The sequence below is a fragment of the Chinchilla lanigera genome, unplaced genomic scaffold (assembly GCF_000276665.1).
Source record: "Chinchilla lanigera isolate Chin_1 unplaced genomic scaffold, ChiLan1.0 scaffold00019, whole genome shotgun sequence".
In the NCBI taxonomy this organism is placed as follows: domain Eukaryota; kingdom Metazoa; phylum Chordata; class Mammalia; order Rodentia; family Chinchillidae; genus Chinchilla; species Chinchilla lanigera.
In genome coordinates this window covers 15260404-15283746 of record NW_004955420.1, presented here as the reverse complement: position 1 = coordinate 15283746, position 23343 = coordinate 15260404, and the positions used below count along the sequence as shown (strand labels likewise).

The 23343-nt window shown below is 40.1% G+C and overlaps 1 protein-coding gene across 1 annotated transcript in view; it reads right to left on the bottom strand.

Annotated features, from left to right (window-relative positions):
- Atp13a5 (ATPase type 13A5) overlaps positions 1 to 23343 on the bottom strand; it is a 103743-nt gene that overhangs the window by 20160 nt on the left and 60240 nt on the right. The window contains exons 17-25 of the mRNA XM_005383208.2: positions 21181 to 21298; positions 15935 to 16059; positions 15067 to 15227; positions 12626 to 12751; positions 11125 to 11204; positions 8393 to 8435; positions 6165 to 6274; positions 2214 to 2310; positions 1369 to 1441 (exon numbers count right to left, since the gene is read on the bottom strand). Coding sequence (XP_005383265.1) covers positions 1369 to 1441; positions 2214 to 2310; positions 6165 to 6274; positions 8393 to 8435; positions 11125 to 11204; positions 12626 to 12751; positions 15067 to 15227; positions 15935 to 16059; positions 21181 to 21298 — 933 coding nt within the window. The remainder of the gene's footprint in view (positions 1 to 1368; positions 1442 to 2213; positions 2311 to 6164; positions 6275 to 8392; positions 8436 to 11124; positions 11205 to 12625; positions 12752 to 15066; positions 15228 to 15934; positions 16060 to 21180; positions 21299 to 23343) is intronic.

The following is a 23343-nucleotide window of genomic DNA, read 5'->3' as shown; positions in this document are numbered from 1 at the left end:
TTCACCTTGCTAGGAATGCTTAGTGTAACCTGTACAGTAATTTAAACTCTGTAGGCACCATTTTCCTCTGAGCTCCAGAACTTCGAAAAACATTACACATTAAGAAATTATTTAATTCTTAAGTAACTTGCCAAAGGTCACAGAGACAGGGCATAGTGAAAGAGGGCCATGACATCACTTCTGTGTCCCTGTGAGCTAGCTTAGTTCTTTTTTTTTTTTTTTTTTTTTTTTTTTTTTTTTTTTGACAGGGTCTTGCTATGCAATTCAGGCTGGCCTCAAGCTCACTTTGAGGTCCAGGCTGGTCTCAAACTCACAACAATCTTCCTGCTGCAGCCTCCTGAGTTTGGAGATTATAGGTGTGTGCCACCATGCCCAGCAAGATCTTGAAAATTCCTAGCTTTCCTCTTTCTTTTCACCATCATTCACAAATAAATCATGCAAATTGCTTAAAAAATATCAAACATCATAAAAGAAATATCACTGATTCAAAATAAGAGGCAGTATCATGCATTCAAAAGTATCTAGTCATATGAATATTAATAACATATAGAAAAATATTTAATAGGCTATGAAGAGACATCACAACCCTAATAATCAAAATTGATATTACTCGCATCTATGGAACTGGTAAATCCTGTCACTGGGTTCATGTAATAAATGACTTAATACCAGTTTCATGTTTAAGATGCTATATGAAATTCTCAAGGTTATTAATAGCTTACAATGGCTGATGCTTTATCTGTTATTTTTCATAATGCTCCATTATTGGGCAAAGAAAAGAAGATGACAATGCCATTCTTTTTCTTTATTTTCTGTTGAGGCAATCACCTTACTCACTTATTAAGAGTTAGGATCAAGCCCTGAGTTTCTTGATTGGAAATATTTTATCAGTGCCATCCCAAAGGAAGGAAATGAGCAATGGTTCTGTAAGCCACACCCTGCTTTTGAGAGAATTCTGCTAGAATAAAATGTTAGCATTTGTTCTCACATGTCAAAGACCCAGCAAAGACCTAGCTTTACGTCAATATGAAGCATAGCTGAACAATGAAAAATGACCTTTAGGGTTTTTTTTAAATCCCTTTTCATATTTCTTATTCATTTTTTATGTACGAGACATAAACTACAAAGAACACAAAATACACTGAATATGTTGACAAGTTTTTGAGGCTAAGACCTACTTCTTATCAGGATGTTTCCCTGAAAAGTCTGGGGATTTCAAACTTCAACCTATTCCCAACATCACTTTCAAGAAATTCATAGGCAATGAGGCTTCAGCCATTAAGGTACCATTTTCTCAAAAGCTCTTTTTTGTGCATTTGTAGACTTTCACAGATAAAAATGAGCATCATGCTTTGTTAAAAGGCTTACTTGTTAAACAGACCATCAAAGTAATGGCTATATCTTGCATGAGATACTGGTAATTTCCAAAGAGTTGTAGTTGCTGAAAAAGAAAGAAAGGGAAATATAAATGTAGCTTCTATCATAGTAGCATTTTTATCATTTCCAGCATTCTTTTCAAAGTAGTTAGAAGGCAACTATTATTTTTCTCCCCTATCCAGGAAGGTAATGACTAACTAAAATCCTTGGCATCTCATTGGATGGTATGAAACTGAGTCACTATTTTCTAGGATTTGAATTAATTCCATCCTAGCAATGAGTCAGTCATTGTGAGATTAAGTATTTCTTATCATTGGATTTTAAGAGGCTTTTTCAGTATTAAAATATTGGTAATCCTTTCCCAACTCTATTTTCATTTGTTTAAGTGAGTAGGTTCAGGAACAAATCTCCAGTAGGGACATTTTTAACATTCTAGCCCTTCACAATCAAATCCAACAACTTATCTTCCTTTTAATCTTTTCTCAGTCTTTTACCACAAATATTCCACAGTTGGAGATTGATTCTCTTCCTGCTGAGTTATATTTAGGCTACTTTGAAACTCTCCTTACACTCCAAAGGAAGAAAATGGGCTTGGAGAGGTCAAGAGTCTCAGGTTCTCCAGAAAAAAATAACACCCTAGAAAATGAATCCACATTTACTTATTTCCACCTCCACACTTTATGCACCATCACACAAGTTCCCAAGCACATAGGCACCTAGTTCACAAAATGTCATTTATTGTAACACAAGAAAACCTGTGTCAAAGCCACACTGCAAAGAATGAACCCTGGATGTAAATACAATTAGAATTGGAAAGAAAAGACTTTGGTTCATACCCAATAGAGCAGCAGTGTTGCAACAAACTGGATTATTCCATACATGATCAAGTATTTAAACACCCCAAAGGATGAAACCAGAGCAGCTCGGCCTTCTCTGAAAAAATAATAAGTAAGTAAGAAAATAAATACATAAAATAAATCTGGTTCTGTATGAAACACATCTGTTAGTTTCTTTTACATTTCCAAAGGAGTTTCATTTTTAATAGCCCATTGATATACACTCACTTAAATCATTGATTCATCCTCTCAACTACTTACTTAATTATTCATTCATTCATTCCTCAGTCATCCCCTCCCTTGTTGATGCTTGATTCACTTTTACATAGGTCTTATGAGGTGTCAGCATTACACCAAATGTCATGGACAATGTAAAGTGAGTCAAGCATGATCCTTCCCTTGAAGTAAGATTACCACAAATGTTATACACACAGTACAACACTGATAGGGTTCAACATGTCCAGCATTCACTTGATTCTGACTCCTTGTATCATAACACATACTTCCTAGAAATTGTTGCGTGTGTTCCGCAGGCCCTTAAAGACATGAAACTAAAGGATGTTTCATGCTCTCACATTGTTGGAAGTGTGATTGCAGCTCTAATATTTAAGACAGAGTAAGTTTTGCTGGCCTTGGTATTCTAGGAAGAACCCTGGGTAGTGATCTGAGCTGGTGTGGAGATCAACAGATGGAGAACATAGTTAAGAACCTCAGCTTTGAAAGTGGCTATCCTCCATGGAGGATAAAAGTTCCATGGGAGGTATTACTCTCTTAACTGAGCTCTGTTGGTTAGCAGCAGCCAGGAGAAAGACAGAGGACCTGAACATCCCTCAGCCTACTTTAGTCAGGGAAGAAATGATTCTACATGAGAGATACCCACGCCCACTTCATTTCTTGGCTCCACTAACTTGGACACTTGCTCTGTTCTAATACTTTGTTAACAGAACAGGGACAGGAAAAGGAAAACAGAGCCAATTACTAACCACTGTGCCTCAGGCAAGATGGGAGAGCTGGGCTGGGAGACAGGCCAGGGAGCTTGGGCAGATGTTTTCCACCAGGCTATGAGGCATTGGCATTTATTTTCAACACAGAGAATGGAAGAGAAGACAAGCTGAGAAGAACAAGCCTGTGAAGCCTGTATTGTACTTCCAAGTCTGACATAAACATTGTGATTTTTGCAGTTGTTTGTATTTCCAGGACAATAAGAGCACCCAGATTCAAAGGAAAGAAGGAAAATGCAAACAAAAACAAAAACCACTCTAAGTAAAGACTGAGTGCTTGCGGTCCTCCAAAATTACTGCTCTAAGTAAAATCACTCTAAGTAAAGAATAGAGTGCTTGTGGTCCTCCAAAATTATTGTTATATTTCATGATTATGCATTTTGAGCAGCTCACATATGTATTCGTGTGTCCCACAAACATCCTTCCAACACTCTGGTGTACCGAGTTTAGTACGAGGCATGATGCTTTGTACAGTAATGAGTAAGACATAGTCTTTGCCCTAAGCAACGTGAACAAAGCAAGTGGATCATGTCTCAAACCTGTGAGCCTGGACCTGTGCATTTAAAACTATATTTCCTTGCTTCCCTGGAGTATTTTCTCAGTCAGGAGTGAGCAGGCATCCAAGAGAGCAAAGGGTAAAGTGGGCCTAATGCAACTGAATCATGTCTAATTTTTATGACTCTGTGAAATATAAAAGCAAAGCCTTCCTGCTTTGAAGTCTTACTAAGCCATCTGCTACTAGAGAAATTTTACATCATGACTTGTGTTCTAAAATAATGTATTGCATTCATAAATGCATTGGGCCATGTATATGAGGAAGACCCCAAATTCTGTGTTCTGGAATGATCAGGTAGGCACTTCAAATAAATATCCAGAAGGCCAAACTCCCTAGGTAAGCCTTCCACTCCTGTTTCTCCAGCTCTGCCTCCATAGATCCCACCCAAGAATTCCTGCTCAGTTTCACTAATTGGTCTCTCAGCTGATAATCCAGTTACAACCTCTTCCAAACATGACATTCACATTTCCTCTACCTGGAATTCCCTCTGTGTTAGTTACCTTTCTAGTTGCTGAGACAAAATAACTGAGACCCAAAATTAAAGGGGAAAAGATTTATTGGCCCATAGTTTGTAGAGGTTTCAGTCCATAATCGGTTGGCTCCAAGGCAGAGTAGAATGGCACACAGGCATCACAGATGAGAAACAGTTCATGGTGGGCAGAAGGTTGCAAAGCAACAAGGGACGGCCACAGCTCTTTCTATCCTTTATATTTTATCCAGGCTACTTATGGCAGGTAGCACTAACCCTTAATCCTAGTGCCTTTTATCCTAGCATTGCACTATGAATCTATCCCAGCATCACACATTCTAAATCCAGCCACCTTTGCAAAAGTCCCATGACTACATGAGGCTTTGGGAGGACATCTAGACACAAGCCATAACACCCTCCTACCTCTATTCTGTGCCTATAAGTCCTATTCCTCTTCTAGGTCACTGAAACCTTCCAACTTGGCTTGAGTTCTTACACCCAACAGCTGGAACATTTTTTGTATTTTCTAGACATTAATTTATTTTAAGCAAGTTTGTTGAATATCTCTCAACAGGCACCAGGTGTAAGATTCTCTGTGTTGTGAGGTATATATGTGTATATGTGTGTATATATATATATATATATATATATATATATATATACTTATAATCGTTCTTTTTTTTTGGTTTTTCTCCGGCACCGGGAACCGAACTCATGACCTTGTGCTTGCCAGGCAGGCACTTTGCCGCTGAGCTAAATCCCCAGCCCTTATAATTGTTCTTTATTCACCACATTTCTAAGCACAACACTTAAAAAGAGCTCCATGAGTTGTATTGATAATGGAAATCATACTGTCAATACTGTTATTGTATGGTCACCATGACACCAAACAAGGTTAAGGCAATAGAGATGGTAAGGAGGGGGCTTGGAGAGACTGTACAAAGAAAAATCAGTAAGTCATAATGCCTGTTTGGTATAGGTGAAGGAAAGGAAAGAGTCAAAGAAAGTATTGTGAGCTTCTGAGCCTCAGTGACCGATACTAAGGATCAAATCTGCCTTCAAAGCAGGGGGTGTGGGGCTGGGAATTGGTGCCGCTTTGGGAATGGTGGAGGTGATGGCCTTTGATGGTTCTGGTGGATGTGTCAAGCTGCCTGGTTTATATGAGGTCAGGGTGTGAAATTTCAGGACTGACACATTCCTGGCGGGAACCTGTTCATTCTAATGCACCACGGAACGTGCCATAGAATTTCATGGCTGTTTTTCTGTTCAAATACCCAAAACTTGGTGATGACTTCCAGACCACTGACCATGATGTTGCCCCCAGGTGCTACGGGAAACAAGGGAAATAGATTTATGGCAAAATATAAAACCTAATGTTTTATTGTTAACTACATAATGCTAGTAGAGCTAAGATCAGAAATGAGAATGGAGTAAGGGTTCTCTAGTGGGTAAGTAAATTATTCTTACTTCCTTGCCTTTCCCTAATCAACTGTAATATTGCTTATGTAAGAGTTTTGTGTATTTGCTAATTTTCATCTTGGAGACCTACATTATGGAGAAAGCTATCTAATAAGTGTTCCCATTCTGCTTTCTTGCCCACCCTAAACTCCTGAGAGAGATATTCCAGGAGGCACCCATCATATGAAAGAAAAGAGAGGGGAAGAAAAGCAAACAGGTTGTGAATATTAAATCAAGCTTTCAACTGTCTACATGACATATCCACCTACTCTTTGGGGCTCAGTGAAAGTCACTGTTTGGTGTATTTTTGCAGCCAGAATTCTCAGCAGCGTTAATTTCCCCCTTACCGGCACTGCAGCAGCACTCACCTGCACTCAGTGGACTAAGTCAGTGCTGAATTCCATCTGTTTCCAAGGCTAAATAATGAGCCCCCTGCCCAAGGGGTGGAAGGGGAAGAGGAGGCTTACCTGATGAGATGAGGCACACACTCGATGTTGGCTGTTTTGGAGGTGAAGGGGGATGCGACGGACGCTTCTTGCTCTGACAGTGAGATGCCTGCATGAGCCATTTTCAAAGCCTGGAACGATCCATGCACGTCATACTTAAGACTCTTCTGGTCTCTGTCTCACTACTCAATTGCCAAGAAGCTGTTCTTTGTATTCCAGAATTATAACACTGTACCTATCCACCTCTGGGTTGCTATTCAGTTTTCCTTCCATCCAGAATGGTCTGTCTCCCCCACCCATAGTCACCAGCAAAAGAGGCGCCAACTAAACAGTGTTCCAGAGATAGAAAGGTGGTGTGTGTGTGTGTGTGTGTGTGTGTGTGTGTGTGTGTGTGTGCATGCACACATATGCATGCATGAATCTCCACACCTGTATTAGCTGGAGGAAGGTGTTATATGTCAAAAGCCTACTTAAAAATCACAGAATTTGGGGCTGGGGATTTAGCTCAGTGGCAAAGCGCCTGCCTGGCAAGCGCAAGGTCATGAGTTCCGTTCCCGGTACCAGAGAAAAACCAAACCAAAAAAAATAAAATAAAATAAAAAATAAAAAATAACTAAAAATCATAGAATTTGGATGAAGATTATTTGGTGCTCTTCATTGTCTCAGTTCTCACACTTACCAGGCTGTCTTCACAACAAATGGGGAAAGAGAGCTAATCTCCACCTGTCTCTATGCTGCTTGATCTAGCTAACCAGCTAGTTGCTGAAAGGGACATAAAGCATTGTCACTGGACACAGAGATCAGATCACACTTATCACAGGGTCGCTGGAACACATATTTTGACTCACTGACATATGGAATAATTCATTTCCCATCAAGACTAAGACTGTCCAGACAGAACAGAGAACAGACTGGTCAGTAGACAGACAAGAAAGGCCCAAATTCTATAAAAATTGTGTGAGCGTAAAATGAAATTTTGTATATATGTAGTTCTGTACAATACAAACTACCTAGTACCATAGCTGATATATATTAGATTCAAGTTCAATAAAAATTAGAACATTTCCTTCATCCTCTTTTCTCTCTTTGTATTTTATATCACTATTACATAATTTTAGGTCATCTATCATATGTTAGAATTTTTTATGGAAGATTCTTTCATCTCTCAAGCAACGAACTCTTTAGGGAGCAGAGACTATGCCTTTTTCAGTATTTGATATCTTTGTGCTAGATCCATATAATTAATAATGTGTATTTATTCTAGGTTTTAAAGAACAAACTAACAACTACCTCTAGCTTCTCCTCACAAAACAACACAGAAGAACTTATAATAAACCTCAGTATGAAGAAAATACTTAAGAACAAAGTAAAACAAATACCTAGATCTTTCCAATCCCTTCACTTGTTTTTCTTTTGTGGTACTGCGGACTGAACTAGGGGACTTGCATGTACTAGGCAAGAACTCCACACCACTTTACTTCTTGTTCCACAATTAGCTACTAAAAAAATACTTATGTACACAGTCTTCCAAATAGACTGTTGTTTCAACTCTATCACAGAACTCAGAATCAAAAACATGTATTATTCTACTGTGTATAAGAAACCTTATAAGAATCATTCAGTTAAGGTTGTGTTACAGTATGTGATAAATAAACAGTCTAGGATTTCACTCGGAGTTTTGGTAAACCTAATTTTAAAAAATTAACCACAGAGGGGAAGTTTGGTAGAGATAGATACAATTTACACATAGTTCAACTTTAATGATCAGTTTCAAACTTCTTCACTAAGACTTCATCAGCTATTTGCCTTCAGGCAAAAACACTTCACCTCCCGCCCAGAGACTTCATTTCTTTTGTTTTTAATTCCACATTCACATATTGACAACGTGCTTGGTGAGGCGTTGGTGTATGTATGCATGTACACAGTGCATCTCTGTTCTCTTCCTTCCCTTACTGATAACAGAAGATTGAAACCAGCTCATTATGCCAAGTCCCTTCTGGGTCTGAACTATAGGGAACTCACTGGCATTTCCCCTGTCTTAATAACTCCAGGGGGTGCCCAAAACAGCTATACTGATCTATCTCTCTTTACTTTTCTCCACTTCTACCCCCTACTCAGGCAGAGGTGGACATGCTCTGCAAAGGGATCAAGTCGTGGCTGGGGCAAGGATGAAGATACAGGCTCCAAGGGACTTTGGAGTCCTCCAAAGGGATATTGAGCTGCTCATATGTGAAGTTATTCCAACTCACCCCGCAGTCATTGGCTCCATCTCCACACATGCCCACATAGTAACTGCAGAGCAAACAATACAAAATATTCATAGCTGAATAGACCATTGGGATCATTTCTATCATAATTCACTTATGTGTGTACGAGACAGAGAGAAAGAAAGAGAGAAAGAGAGAGTGTCCCTGAACTCATGTGGAACCAGGCTGAGGAAAATGGTGTGAAGAGACATAATCCCAGAGGAAAAAGGTCATTGCATCATTTAAATTGTTTCAATCAATCACACTGATATCACCAAGGACATTGGCAAAGACAATAACCACACACTTCAAAAGAAGACCTGTTTAACTATATCCATCAAAGCCAAGTTTAAGAGAATGGAGTCACCATTACAGCATTTCCCAGCAGAGCTTACAGTTCAGACACCAGGATCAGAAACATTTGGGAAATAGTTTAAAAGGTATAACTAAAGACATACACACATATCCTTGATGCGTCTCAGAGTGACAAGGAAATAATGTGCTCCCTATCTATAACAGATGCATGTGCAAACAAGCTATAAATAGAAGACTAACAATTAAAGACGCTGCCAGGGGAAATGAATTTCTTATGCAAGACACAATCTGCCTTCTATTATGAGTAAACCATACATTATAGGTATTGATTAATGGCGGTACTAAGATTCAGGGGCTTTTTTCCAAAAACAGATAAAACTAGAAACCCAAACTATAAATAGAGGGAAAAATAAAAAATACATAATAGGCAGTAAAGAGGTAGATCTTTCTCAAATAGGAAGATCAAGAAATAAAGGAAGAAGAGGGAGAGGATATGAAAAAAATTAAAATGTGTCACATATATGAGCCAGCTCAAGAAATGTAAATATTATGTACATTTACAAGAAATGTAAATATTATGTACTGCAAACATGCGCTAATAAAATAACCATAAAATCAATAAGGCAAAAGAGTAAATTTCTTACAGCACATTCTTCTTCACCAGAACATAAAAATGACCCTTTTCATAGGTCAAACATGGTCAAATATAGACAAGTCCATATGGGTTGACCTAATGTTGGACTAGTATAGATGAAAATCACCCTAGGAGTATTTGCATGAACAAGTCATGACCACCCACAATTGCGGAAAGTGCATATCTTGCCTCTATACCACACCAGGAATCTTTCGTCTTCTACTCAGAAAAAGACTCCCGACAGCCTCGGACATATTGTCCATTGTAAAAGTGTAAGAAAGAAAACAGGGGAATTAAGAAGACAGCTCATACTGAGGCGGCATATGTCTTCCTGAGTTAATTTTGCTTTAGGCCAATACAGCTTTTCAGAATTAAGCATTTAAGTCAACAAAATTTCTCAGAAATTTGAGACAAGTAAACTACTTTCTTTAGCCAATATCATGCAATGACAATGTGCATGAACTAGTCATTTTAGACAGAGCTCAGTTAGCCTGAAAGCATTATGTGAGTTAATAGGCAGTGTTTGAGGCTTGCTTATGAACGTCTGGACAACAAAATACAATGGTCAAAGTCTCCTGCTTCTGCCTACCACTTATCAGCAATTATCTAAAATTTCATCATTTCATTCCTTTTTAAAATCTGCAGGTGAGAAACTGTAAAACTCCGAGCAAGTAATGAGTGGATCTCTTCTCAGAAAGAACAGGTGCACTCTTCTGTGACTTGGTCAGCTGCGGCTTTGAGGGAGATAAGAAAAGACATTCCTTTGACTTTGGTCTCTGTGTCTCATCCACACCAGATGCCATTTCACTTCTCGCCAAGAGGGCCGGGCAGTGTTCACACACTTCCTAATGGACCAGCCTGACAATTTCAGGTGGTAATGCACAGTTTCCCGTTTTCCCATTCTGAGTTATACAGCCCACCCCTACAAACACATACACAATTTCTTTTCTCAACATCTAAGCAGGAGATCTTCTAAGATAGGGTTTATAGGCCACAAAATGAATTCTGTCTGAAGTGCACAGCTTCCTAGCTGACCTCAGGGGTCTTCACCTCAGAGTACTCAGGGTAATGTGAAGTCCACTCCCTTGCACATGGACTGGACCTAGTGACTTGTCTCTAATGAAAAGAAAGCAGCACACTGGTGGGTGGTATGTCCTTTGACCTCATGTCAGCAAAGGGGAGTAAGGGGCTTCATGCTTAGATACTGAACTTTCACTTTAAGCCCTCCATCTCAACTCTATTACTTTTTCCGGACTATTTTTGCAAGGTGAGGTGACCTCTACTTAATAGTAATAACTGTCACTTGTCACTCCTGAGGTTATGATATGAAAAACAGCATTCTCTCTCTCCCTGTCTCTCCCTATGCCCCCTACTGCTTCTTCTTGCTAGCTCACTCTTATGAAAGCCAGCTGCCATGGTAGGAGCTTTCTTACGTAAGGGCCCATGTGTCAAAGAACTAACATCAGCTTCTTCCAGCAGCCAGTGAAAAACTGAGGCTCTTAGTCCAACTGCCCATAAGAAGCCGAACACATCTAACAACACGTGAGCAAGGCTCATGTCAGATCCATTCTCCACGTAGCCCTAGATGACTGCAGCCCTGGTGGACACCTGATCACAGCTTTGTGACAGATCCTGAGCCAGAGACTTAGCTGAGCCACACCTGGATCCCTGACCCACAGAAATGTGAAGTAATAAACAGTGTCATTCTAAACCACTAAGGATTGGGGAAATTTGTTATTCAGCAACAGATAACAAATGCATTCTCTTATCACACCACACCACTTACTTTAATTTCTGAAATTCTTCAACAAGGCTTGATTTCTGCCCTGGAGACATTCTTGCAAAAATGGTTCCATTCACCAAAATCTAAAGAGAAAAATACGATCGTAATAAGATTAGGGAGAAGAACTTTATAAATACAGAAGTTCTGAAAAATCATTCCTAGGCACTGATTTAATATAGCACTGGGTGGTATGTCATTAGACCTAATGTCAGCAGAGTGGAATAAGGGGTTTAATGCTTAGATATTGAACTTTCACTTTAAGACCTCCATCTCAACTCTGTTACTTTTTCCAGACCATTTTCCCAAGGTGAGGTGACCTCTAATTAATAACAATAACTACAGAGCATAGGAATAAAAGTACCTTTTACTACACACTGTTTCCATAGTTGCAGTGCAGGCAGAGAAAAGGTCAAAATGTAGAAGTTGAGAAACAAGATACTGTTCTCAGCTGTGTCCCAACTAGCTGTGCAAACCTCAGGCAAGTGACTTAAGTCACTTTTTCGGGCAAGTGACTTAAGTCTCTGAGTCTCTTTTTCTGATCCCTACAATAAAGACCTGCACTAAGAGCTCTCTCAAAGCTCTTGGGACTGGAATCTACAGTCCTTGACTGGTAAGGTGACGATTTTTAAGGCACCACTAACAGATGGTTGCTTCTCTCAGCTTGTGCTCCATTTATCTCCTCCATGTTCACAGCACAACCCCATATAGCACTATTTTAAAACAGGACATGAGGAGGACAAGATAACAAAGGGTTTTGAAAATAAACCATGGGGCTTTTGTTTCCTCCTGCTGTAATTTATGAATCCAGGCAGGAAGGGAAAAACAGTTCAGCCTGATAGGAGTTGGTGGATTTCAGAGAGAGGGGCTGACCCTCAAAACAGGCAGCACACTTGAAACTGTTCTCTAGGTAGGAAGGAATGGAAGATAGGGGCTGAGATGGGACAAAATAATGCAAATTCTGAAAGAAGACTGCATGAAAATGCAAGACCAGAGAGAGGTAGGCAGGACCAGGAACCTTCTGTGAGAGCAGTGCCCCTTCCAGGGTGTTTATCCTCCAACTCAGGGCTCCCCAACCAGAAAGCAGGCTGCACAGCAGAAGGTGAGTGGAGGGTGGGTGAACAAGAGAAGGAAGCTTCGTCTGTTCTTACAGCTGTTCCCACCATCTCCTGTCAGCTCAGCAGCGACATTCGATTCTCATAGGAGCATGAATCCTGTGAACTGTGCATGTGATGTAGGTTGTGTGCTCCTTATAAGAACTCAATAAATAATAATAGAAATAAAGTGCACAGTATATATAATGCACTTCAGTCATCCTGAAGCTAATCCCACCCACCACGTCGTGAAAAAATTGTCTTGCGTAAAACCAGTCCCTGGTGCCAAAGAGGCTGAGGAGCACCCTGTAACTCTATGACAGTTTTGGTGATGAGCACTTTCATTATTCTCTTCTGCTTTGCCTCACTAATGTGAACAGAAAACCAAAAGGCTTCATTTCTCCCATACTTACTTTTGGAAGCAAGCTGTTGAAATGCTGAAATATCACTTGATATGATTTCCCAGTCATTGCAAAATGGTAAGAGCCCGCTCTTCCCCCATCAGGTAATGAGCTGTTTCCAACATTAATGTAGGTTTCCTGAAATTAAAAGGGCATTTTTTCCAAATTAGCTCTTCAAGAGCATCTCCGCTTTACTGTGTTTTGTGGAAGGAAACATATTCAAGTTGCATGGCAAAGGGAGGAGCAGAAAATGCAAAATATGTAGTTTACCTGTGGAACATTGGCCTGTGAGAAGACACCCAAAAGTTCCTTCATCCCCCAAACCATGTGAACATGTGATATACTGTAATGACAACACGGTAGTCCAGTGACATGGTACTTGGGATCTTTTCCTGAGAAATTAAACTTGTGACATCAGCCTACGGCAAAGTATCAGCCCAATGTACCTCTGAGTAATTATGAGGAAGAAAGAAAATCTGCTTTCATTTCATCCTTCTTCCCGCACAATCTTCCCTTTCCTTCTATTTTCCTCTCTTCCATTCATTTGTCCCATTTCCTCACTACAAAGTAGGCAGACTCTTTATTGCCAGTGCCTAACTTCTTTCAGCATTTGATATTTAATCTCTGTTCTGGTCCTACTAAAACAGGTGGTCCCTTTCCTCATGGTGCCCAGATCTCTTCCATGCCGTATGTCCTATTATACCAACACTACTCCCTCCTATCTTCTACTTGTCAGTTTTGCCCTTTGCTCTGTCATTGGCCCACCTGGCTGCAAACTGGGGAGTAGTTTAGTCAGTTTTTGTGACTCTAGGACACAATACCCAACAATCAAACCTTGAAAAGGGACAGGTTTACTTTGACTCATAGCTTCAGGGGTTGAGTCCATTCTTGGTTGTTTCCAAGTCAGAAACATCGTGGCTGAGGGGCATGGTGGAGCGAAGCTGGTCTGTTAATGGCAGCCAGGAAGCAGAGCCCAACAGGTCCAGAGAATAAGAGCCCAGCAACCAGGTGTGGACACCGCTGTGACCCAAGACACACCCACAAGCATGCTTTACTAGTCCCCTAGGTAGCTCCCAAGCCAATCAAGTTAACAATTAAGCTTCACCACCACAGGCAGGAAGCGACTAATGGGAACCATATCACTAGCTGATGATGATTTTTCATGCACCATCCTCAGAGGGCCTTACATTTGTGTAGGATTCAAGTACAGGAGGGAGAAAATTTTATTTATTAGTGTAATTCACCTCAAGGAAAACATTGTATTTAGCAGAAACAAATCTGTTCTGCTGAATTTAGAGGCAAGGTAAAGTCTCACCTCCTCTTCTGATTGGAAAACAACTGAAGAAAGACCTGCTCTGAAGACAATGGCAGTAGCCCTTCCTGCTTGTGCCAGGAAAGTGGAAGAGGAGGTGTAGTGGTCAGAAAGGAGTAGCAGGAAGGGGCTGAGACTGCTGTGGGACTTCTCCCAGTGACAACCAGATCTCCAGAAAAGGTAATAAACTCATCAATGAGTGAGCCTGGACTCTGTTAAAGTGAGTGAAGGCCCAAAGTATTATAACACAGGGAGCTCTAAGTAGTAGGCAGAAGCAGGTGGATTCATGGGAAGTTGGCACCAGAAATCTGTTGGAAGCATAGAGAGTGTCATTATCTTTCATAGCCTGAATGATTGGAGTTTGAGTCAAACTAACCCACCTTTCCCCAGGCATGGAAAAGGCCACCCCATGTAGCTGTGAAGTCTGTGTACTGCACAAAGGCATACTCTATATTTAATGATCTGAAAGGTGGGTGGGCTTGAAGCAAGGGGGCATTTTTGTCATTCATTACCTGGAGGGCCATCTCTTTGAAGTCACTCAAAAGAAAAGATGTCACCTTTGGTGATGGATGTCAGGCTCTGGCCCTTTCTCATCACATGAAAGAGCTATTCGGTTGCTGGAGAAGCCTGTCAGCTTCATGTCACAGGCACAGAGCAAGCTAAATGCCCATGGATTTGTGTGGAATCAAACAGACCTACCTCTGGTTTCTGCTCTGCAACTCATCAGCTTGCAGCTTGGCAAGCTTACTTCTCTGAGTCTGTCTTCTTTTCTGTAAAATGAATCGCTTGCCCAACTGCATAGGGTCATTGTGAGGATCAAATTGGAACTATGGACATCAATCATCAGCTCTTGGCCCTCACTGCACATTGGAATCTCTGAGAGAAGGGCGATGTGGACTTGCCACCCAGGGATTCTGGTTTAAGTCACACAGCCTGCATTAGGAAGTTGGAGACCCCCTCAGGATTCTGAGGTGCAGGCGGGGCTGAGGAGTGGTGCTGGAGGTGCTTTGCAAACTGAACACTCTGGGCAGATGTGAGGGATTATTACTTTCATGACTTCTATAGCAGAGAAGGCTGTACAGTGCCAGGGCCAGTGTCTCTCAGCCCAGGCTTGTGGAAGGGAATCCTAACGTTTGCTCACATCCTTCCTCGGTCCAGTCTCTTGCTTCTCTACCAGCTGCCAAGTCACAGAAGCGGGAAAATTCTTTTCTGGTTCATTGGCTTCGATGATGATCACCTGGCTGCCTGGAGGAATCATTTCAGAAGTCTTTGCAACAGTAATAGCCGTTTGAAGATTGTCACCTACAAGGTAAAGAAACTCTGCTTGTTGTAAATGCAAATCTCTTAAGAGCCAACCAGAATTGAGTTTCCCTTCGCCTCTCGTTTTTGATGCTCTTTAGGCGTGTCTATTGGAGACATGATCAGTATCATGTCTTGCCATTGTGTATTTTCAAAACAAGCACAAGTGAATGAAGAAGCATTCAAGCAGTTTAGAATGACTAATCCTCAGGCCACCTCTCATCACTGTGAACATAGTGTGATTCTAGTCTGATAGCAGGAAGCCGTTCTCAGGATCTGGGCTCCAGTTAACCGGAGAAAAGAACACTTAGGTTAAAGCCAAGCCATGCTTGGGTTTGATAAACAGGTACCAAACTTGGCCCATTGGCTCTACACATTGTCAACCAGAACTCACAGCCTTTACACAGCGATTTCACAGGGATTCTTTCAGACAGCACTTCTGTTCTTACTGTTTTACTCATCTCGTGCACGTTCTGGGTAGGAGGGCAGGCATTAGGCAATAAGATGTGGTCCCTACCTCCAGAGCTTCTGGTCCTCCACTCAGGTAACAGGAGCACAGGGTAACAAACTCAACAGGAGGACATTTTCTTTCTGCCTTGATCACATGAGCTCACTCATCTCATGCATCTTTGGGGAGGTGGTATTTGTTTCTTTGGAATTTTTTATGGCTAGGATACAATAAACCTGCCAGAGCTCGAGGAAAAACATACCTGTAATCATCACAGTTCTGATGCGGGCCTCGCTTAGCTCCTTCAGGACTGGTTTGGTTTCCTTTTTCAAGCGATTCTCCATTATGAGAAGTCCCAGAAATGTTAACTCTGACTCTGCGTCCTCCCTTTGGATTCAAGAGAAAATCAATATTAATAACCGTGTATTCTTGACAGTTCACTTCTCTTCCTCCTAAAATTTCTTTCTGCATTTTATTAATGTGGTACAGTACTTGCACATGTTAAATGAAAAAGAACTTCATTGTTTATAATGAAAACCAATAGTCCGTCTCTACCACACTCCTGTGGAGACAGATGTTATTGTTATTAAGAAAACAAGTACCATTTCTTCTTTAAGTACCAAACTTGGGCTTGTGCTATTTTGAGACAGAATTTAATAAGTTAAATATTGTTTTTTGGCAGCCTTGGTGTAGGAGGTATAAGGATGTATAAAGTAATATTTTGCTTATGATGTTGTTATCACATATATAGTATCACTAGTACTAGGAAAATAAATGTTGCTTATTTATTCGTGTTCTCAATACACAGAGCAACAATCAGCCATTCAAATCAAAGATAAGTTTGATCATGTTTCTATCAGACTTTCAAAAGACTCATCTTCCCAGAGAAAAATGCCCCCCCTTCACAATCACAGCTTATTCATACCATTGCTTTTCTGGCAGCATGTACATTTGTGAAGACCTCGTTTCAAAAACAGAGCCCACAAAGAATAAAACTAGATCAACACTTTCTGAAGAGCAGCTGAGAATTAAGCAAGAACCACTACCACTGTCATCAAAGCAGATACTGCTGCACTAGTGTCACAAAAATATGGTCCAATAGGTATGTTTATGTTGTCTTTTCTCTGTTATAATAAAAGTATTTTTAAAAGAAAGCTTGTTACTTATATGCATTAACTATGAGACGTATATATGCAGCTCATTCAAACCAAATGTCAGACGCCTGTATTTTAGATGTTGTACAAGGTGTGGTTAAAAAGATGGTGAATGTTTAAATTTTTTATTAAAAACTCATTGCAATAAAATACACATTGCCATTAATCTCCTCACCTCAAACACACTTATCCCATCATTTTTCTCACTTCCTGAAGCAATTTTGGAAGTCTTCCTTCCTATCTTTAGTTGCACTATCATGGCTGCCTTGATGTCCTGAATTGATTAAAAATAATTGGTTTTCATGGTCATTTGAACTTGTAGAAAGAGCTAAAAATTACATAGTGCCAGATCCAATGAATAAGTTGGATCTGGACAAAGCATGTTTTTACAGTCCTACCTTTCCATTGGGTGGCCCTTGGCAGCAGCATTCAATGTATTTTTTATGACATCTCATAAAGACACTCACCAAAAAGGACTTCCAGAACTGCTTCAGAAAGGGACAAGAACGATGAAATAAATGTGCCCAAAGGGAGGAGTAGTAGGGGCTGGGGATTTAGCTCAGCGGTAAAGCGCCTGCCTGGCAAGCGCAAGGTCGTGAGTTCGGTTCCGGTACCGGAGAAAAACCAAAAAAAAAAAAAAAAAAGGGAGGAGTAGTATTTAGAGGGGAATTAATAGCAATTTGTCTTACTTTAATAAATTTTTTAATTTAAACATTTACCATATATTTCAATTACACCTTATATTAAACACTTTGGTGAGCATTCAAATAATCAAATATCACTCCTGTCTTAGTGATATAGAGAATGCTATAAAAGAAAATCCACTGTAATTTGGAATTTTTAAAAGACTCTTCCTATCACTTAACTTTATTATTTTCCATTACAAATTGGATTGCTGCTAACTAGAACCAAAAGAAAGACCTAAAATCTTCTCACTGGTTCATTATGTATTTTTGTTAGATTCATACAATGTTTTATGTATTTTAACAGTTTGTTGAGGTGTGATTGCTATGCAAAAACTTCACACATTGAATGTAGACACTTTTGACACATTTGAAAAATACGCACATGCCTGTATAACCATCATGTAATCAAAATAATAAATATATCTGTCACCTCCATTCCTCCTGCGACTTCCTGCTCCTGTCTGTACATTGTGTTCTGTTTTGTTCTGTGACCAGAACATGTGAGATCTACTCTCTTAACAAATACTTAGGTGTACAGCACAGTATCATTAACTATAAGTGGTGTGTTGTACAAATCTCTAGAACATATTCAGCTTGCATAAATAAAACTTTGTACCCATTAAAGAAATTCCACTTCTCTCCCCCTCACCCTTAGTAATCACCATTTTATTTCTACTTCTAAGAGTGTGACTATTTCAAGTGCTTCTCATATGTGGGATCATTCAGTATCTGTCTTTCTATGACTGGTATGTTTCACCTGTCATGATGTCCTCCATGTTCATTCATGCTGTTTCATGTGGCAGGACTTCTTTCTTTTGTAAAGCTGAGTAATATTCCATTGCATGTATACATTATGTTTTTAAAATCTGTTCATCCACTTATAGACATTTAGTCTATTTCTGTATCTTTGCTATTGTAAATAATGTTGTAAAGAACATGGGAGTACAGATACCCCCTTTGAGATCTGATTTCTTTTGGATACGCACCTGGAAGTGGGATTGCTAGATCACATAAGTCACTCTATTTTAACTGTGTGAAAATTCTCCACACTATATTCCACAGGAGTTGCACCATTTTACATTCCCACTAACTTGTGTACATAGGTTTTTCCATATCCTCATTCCTGTTATCTTGTTTTTCCAGTGCTGAGGATAGAACCTGTGGCCTTACATGTGACAGGCAAGTGTCTAACCACTGAGCTACATCCCCAGCCTCATTTTTCCTTTTTATTTTAACCACCATCCTAATAGGCACGAGGTGATCCCATTGTGGTCTTGATTTGCATATCAGTGATGCTTAGTGAAGCTGGGTCCCCTTTCAGACACTCGTTAACCATTTGTATGTCTTACTTGAAAAAATGTGTATTCAGGTCCTTGGCTCATTTTTATCTATTTTTTAATTGAGTTGTGTTTCTAATACATTTTGGATATTTAAAGATAAATGGTTTGCAAATATTTCTCCCATCTCATGGATTGCTGTTCAACATGGAGAGTTTCCTTGGCTTTGCAGGAGACTTTTAGATAATATCCTCATACAGAAAATGAAGAGAGACATTTATCTCATACAGTACACAAAGATCAACTGGAATTGGGTGAAAAACTTAAGCATAAGCCTCAAAGCTTTGAAATTCCTAGAAGAAACCATAGGGGAAAGTTTGCTTGACCTTGGCCTTGGCAACAGTTTGCAATCATTTCTTGGATCTGACACTAAAAGTACAGGCAATGAAAGCAAAAATTGAGCAATGTTCCTATTCCTCTTTTATGGCTTCTCCCCTCATGTACTGCTCCGGGCACTGTGGCCTCTTGCTTCTCTACTGCACCATCAGCAATGTGGTGTCGAGGGCTTTACACCCATGGCCCTGTCCCCCACAATACCATTCCTAGGGGTGTCTGCATGCCTCGCTCTTATTTAGTCAGATCTTGGTCCAGTGTCACTCCTCAGAGGACTTCCTTTGTCACCCCCACGCCAAATGGTACTTTCTGGCTTTTTAAAAAATGCTCTTAACTGGTTTGATTATCTCTCTGCAAGACATTAAGAACAACCAATAGCATGATATGTCATAGACTCACTTTATTATCTATTTTCCCCAATTAGCATAGAAAATTCTTGAGATCAAGGTTTTCACCTGATCATCTAATTCATAGTAAAGGTCCATAAAAATTTGCTGAATCAATGAAAGGGAAAATCCTGAGGAAGCATTTCTTCTGTTGTTTTGTTTTAGGTGATATTGGCTTCCAAATTATCTCAAAAAAATGCTTTTACTTCCCTCTTCCTTACTTTAAGATTTTAGGGGTTTTTTAATTTTGTTTTGTTAGAAACTTTTGCTAAATATAATTTGATTCCAATACAAATCAAAACCCTATTCTTTTATCCTATTTAAAAATATTAACTAAATGCTAAGAAACTCCCAATAGTTCTTGGGAAGAACCTGTGGTGGTTGGAACCCATTTTATTATTTTGTTACATTTACAATAATGTCTATTTCACTAGTGGCTCTTAAATTAAAATCCAGCTGTATTTAGGTACAGCAGCTGGGTGATGGCTGTGCTCCCTCACTGGCTACATAAATCTTTCCTTCACACACGACCTTAACATTTGTTATTCAAATTTCTGTTTGGAAAATTATAAAATCCTACACAGTATAGGGCTTTGTGTTTGCTCAAGATCAGCTAACACCTGGGATGTTAAATCCGAGGATGTCATTCACATATTTCAAAATGAGATTTATGATTTATTTCAAATATTAAAATGTCACGGCTGAAGGTGCCTAAAAGATCAGCCAGTTCAATATTTTGTAGATGGGGAAACAGATGCAGAGTAAAGAAGAGGCAATGATTATTATTATTTTAGAGAGACTTAGATTGCAAGTAATAATTTTAAAGCAAAGATATCAGTATCTCACGTGAAGGTGCCAATTATATATGAATGAGAATAAATCAGCAACATAAGTCAAATACTCAGACATGAGTAACACACAGATTATCAGCTATTCAATTTCCTACAGTATTTCTCTGCTCCTTTGTCACAGTTCATTTGAAAAGCAAACTTTTCAAAACAGAACATTGGAAGAAAAAAATGGTGCATGGATTATTCTGTAATGAGGGCTATTTGTCCCCTTAATGTAGTTAAGAATATTGAATTTTATTTCTTATAAAAAATCAATTTGTGCTCATTACCCCTGCAGATCTGAGGGAGATACACTATTGAGCCCCTTCTTCCCCCCCCAAATAATCTAAAGTATTCTGGAAGTCTTTCAAATTTTCAACTGTCTCTCTCTCTCTCAGCCTTTCTCAGTCTCTCTCTCTTTATGTGTGAGATACTCAAATAAGTCAGCCCTGTCATTCCAGAGGCAGAAACGGAATTGGTTGTTTCTGGCAGGATGAGAGCTGAGACTAAGGTGGGAATGATGTGACATGGGGCAGAGGTAACACACCCGTATTAGTGTATCTGACATCCCAACTACCATCTTTGTTCTGCCACCAATCAGGATTGTGACCTGAGCCAGTGTTCCTCAGTCTCCCCTATAGTTGCCCATCTCCACGTCAGAGAATTGGGTGAAATTGGCTCTCCATCTCCTGAGCCTCCCTGTGACGTGAGCACTCCGTCTCCAAGGCTCATTCTCTTGGTGCCCACAGAGCCTGCCCTGATGCTGATGTCTGACTCCTTACCTTGCTAAGCACTCCACTTCTGAAAGCTTCCTCATCCTCAGGACTTTCTGGGCAAGGGCAATAACACGGAATCCCTGTATTGTATAATTCTGTAGCACCTCTGGGAAATTCTTGGGCACTGTCAGGAGAGAGGGAAGAGGTGGGTGTAAGTTCATGTTGAAGGTTGTATAACTTCTAAACAAGACTCCAGAATGCTGTCTCTGGACTCTGTTTTGACTTTCACTTCATAAAACTGCTTTAATAAGAAAACATACACCTTCAGACCAAGACCACAAACTTCATCAGTGTGTTCTTATAATTCTAATGGAAACAAACACCAAAGACAGGCTGGTCACTGCCTATTATGAACTGGATATGTGCCCCCAAACCCATATGTTAAAGTTTAATCCCTATTGTGATTGTATTTAGAGGTGTAGCCTTGGGGAGCCCTAATAAATGGGATCGTGATATGAGCATGTACATAAGAGACAGTCTCTCTCTACCACATGAGGATATAGCAGAAAGGTTGCGATTTGTAAGCCAGACAGACAGCTCTCTCCAGGAACCGAATTAGCCAGCACTTTGATCTTGGACATCCCAGCTTCCAGAACTGTACAAGGTAAAGTTGTTTAAACTACTCACCCTGTGGTATTTTGTTATAGCAGCCCAAGATGGCCAAGACAATGTGAATGTGAAACATACTGACTTCATCCAGTAAGTTCAAACCTCAGACTTACATCTCTTTATGCAAAATAAGAGAAACAGTCCACCTTCTAGATCAAGGGATTGACAAACAATGGTGTACAGCCAAACCTGGCCCATTGCTTGATTTTGTAAAGAAAGCTGCATTGAAATATAGCCTTGCCAGCTTGTTTGTTTATTTTCTACAGCTGCTGCAGGGCTACAGTGGCAGGGATGAATACCTGATATAGATACCATGTGGCCAGCAAGGCCTAGAATATGGGCTGTCTTGCTTTTCACAGAAAAGTTTGCCATCTCCAGCTTTAGGTGGTAGATGTGTGTTCTGGCAGGGAACTATGTTTATGCATTTACACACTTAAAATGTGTCTATAGGGGGACTACAAGAATGTGCCACACAGAGGGAGGTATAGTGGCCTAACTGGCAAAACAATCTCTGGCCTTCACTCCCACACATCTCTCTGACCTTAGCCATGGTAGGTCTCTCTTCTGTACCTGTTTCTCATCCATCAAATGGGACGACTTTCATCCCTGTGTCTCCATTTATCTCGGGCTTTCTGTAATGCTAAAGTGTTCCTGAGGTGGAGCTATAACTTCAAGGAAACCCTTAGGGTATCACTGAAGATGGTATTTGCATATGTGAAATACCAGAGGTTAGGACAATAGAAAGAATTGGAAGGGCCAAGATAAGGACAAAAAATGTCAGCTGATAGACTCAACCCTTGCTGATGCAGCAGAGGCAAAAGATGCTCACTGTATGACTGAAAACAGAACGAAACAAAGCTGAATATGGGCTGTAATCTGTAGAAGCCAAAGCTCATGGGAACTTTGTGGAAGTTTGTGGAAGGCCAAATTCAGAAAAGTCAGGGCACTTCTAAGGTTAAAAGAGGAAAAAAAAAAAAATACTTCAGAGAAATGAGACCAATCATTTGGAAAATGTAGAATTCCATGCACACACTGATGGCTATCAGGAATCATGGGAGAATGGAGCTGAAAATCAGGAAGGAAAAAATGCCCATGTTATCCAAATGAAAATATTCTTATAAATCTGGCTGCTGCTCACAAAGTACATATGTTTATAAGACTGAGAAGTAATACAAATCATCTCAAAGTCTGGTCGAGAAAGAGAAAATTGCTGTGACAATGATAAATTACCTTTCTCTAATTTCATCTGATGTACTCTAATCACTTTTTTCCATTAAAGCTTTATCTTTTGTATATTCTCCTCTCACTGGTCTGTATGAGTCTCTAAAATAACACAGTCAGTGCTACCTCCCAGCTCTGCTGGAGATGACAGTGCACCCCCATCTGTAGGATTATTCTGGTGTCCAGACCTCAACCTTGGGTCCACAATCTTTGAAGGCTCCACCTCTTCCCTCTCACTGGTTCTCTGACCTCGAGTTGCTCCCTAACCTGGCTCTTCCTGTTTCGCTCCCCATTTCCTTCCCTGCTGTCCTGCTGTGCTGTATTTTCATGGCTGGATGA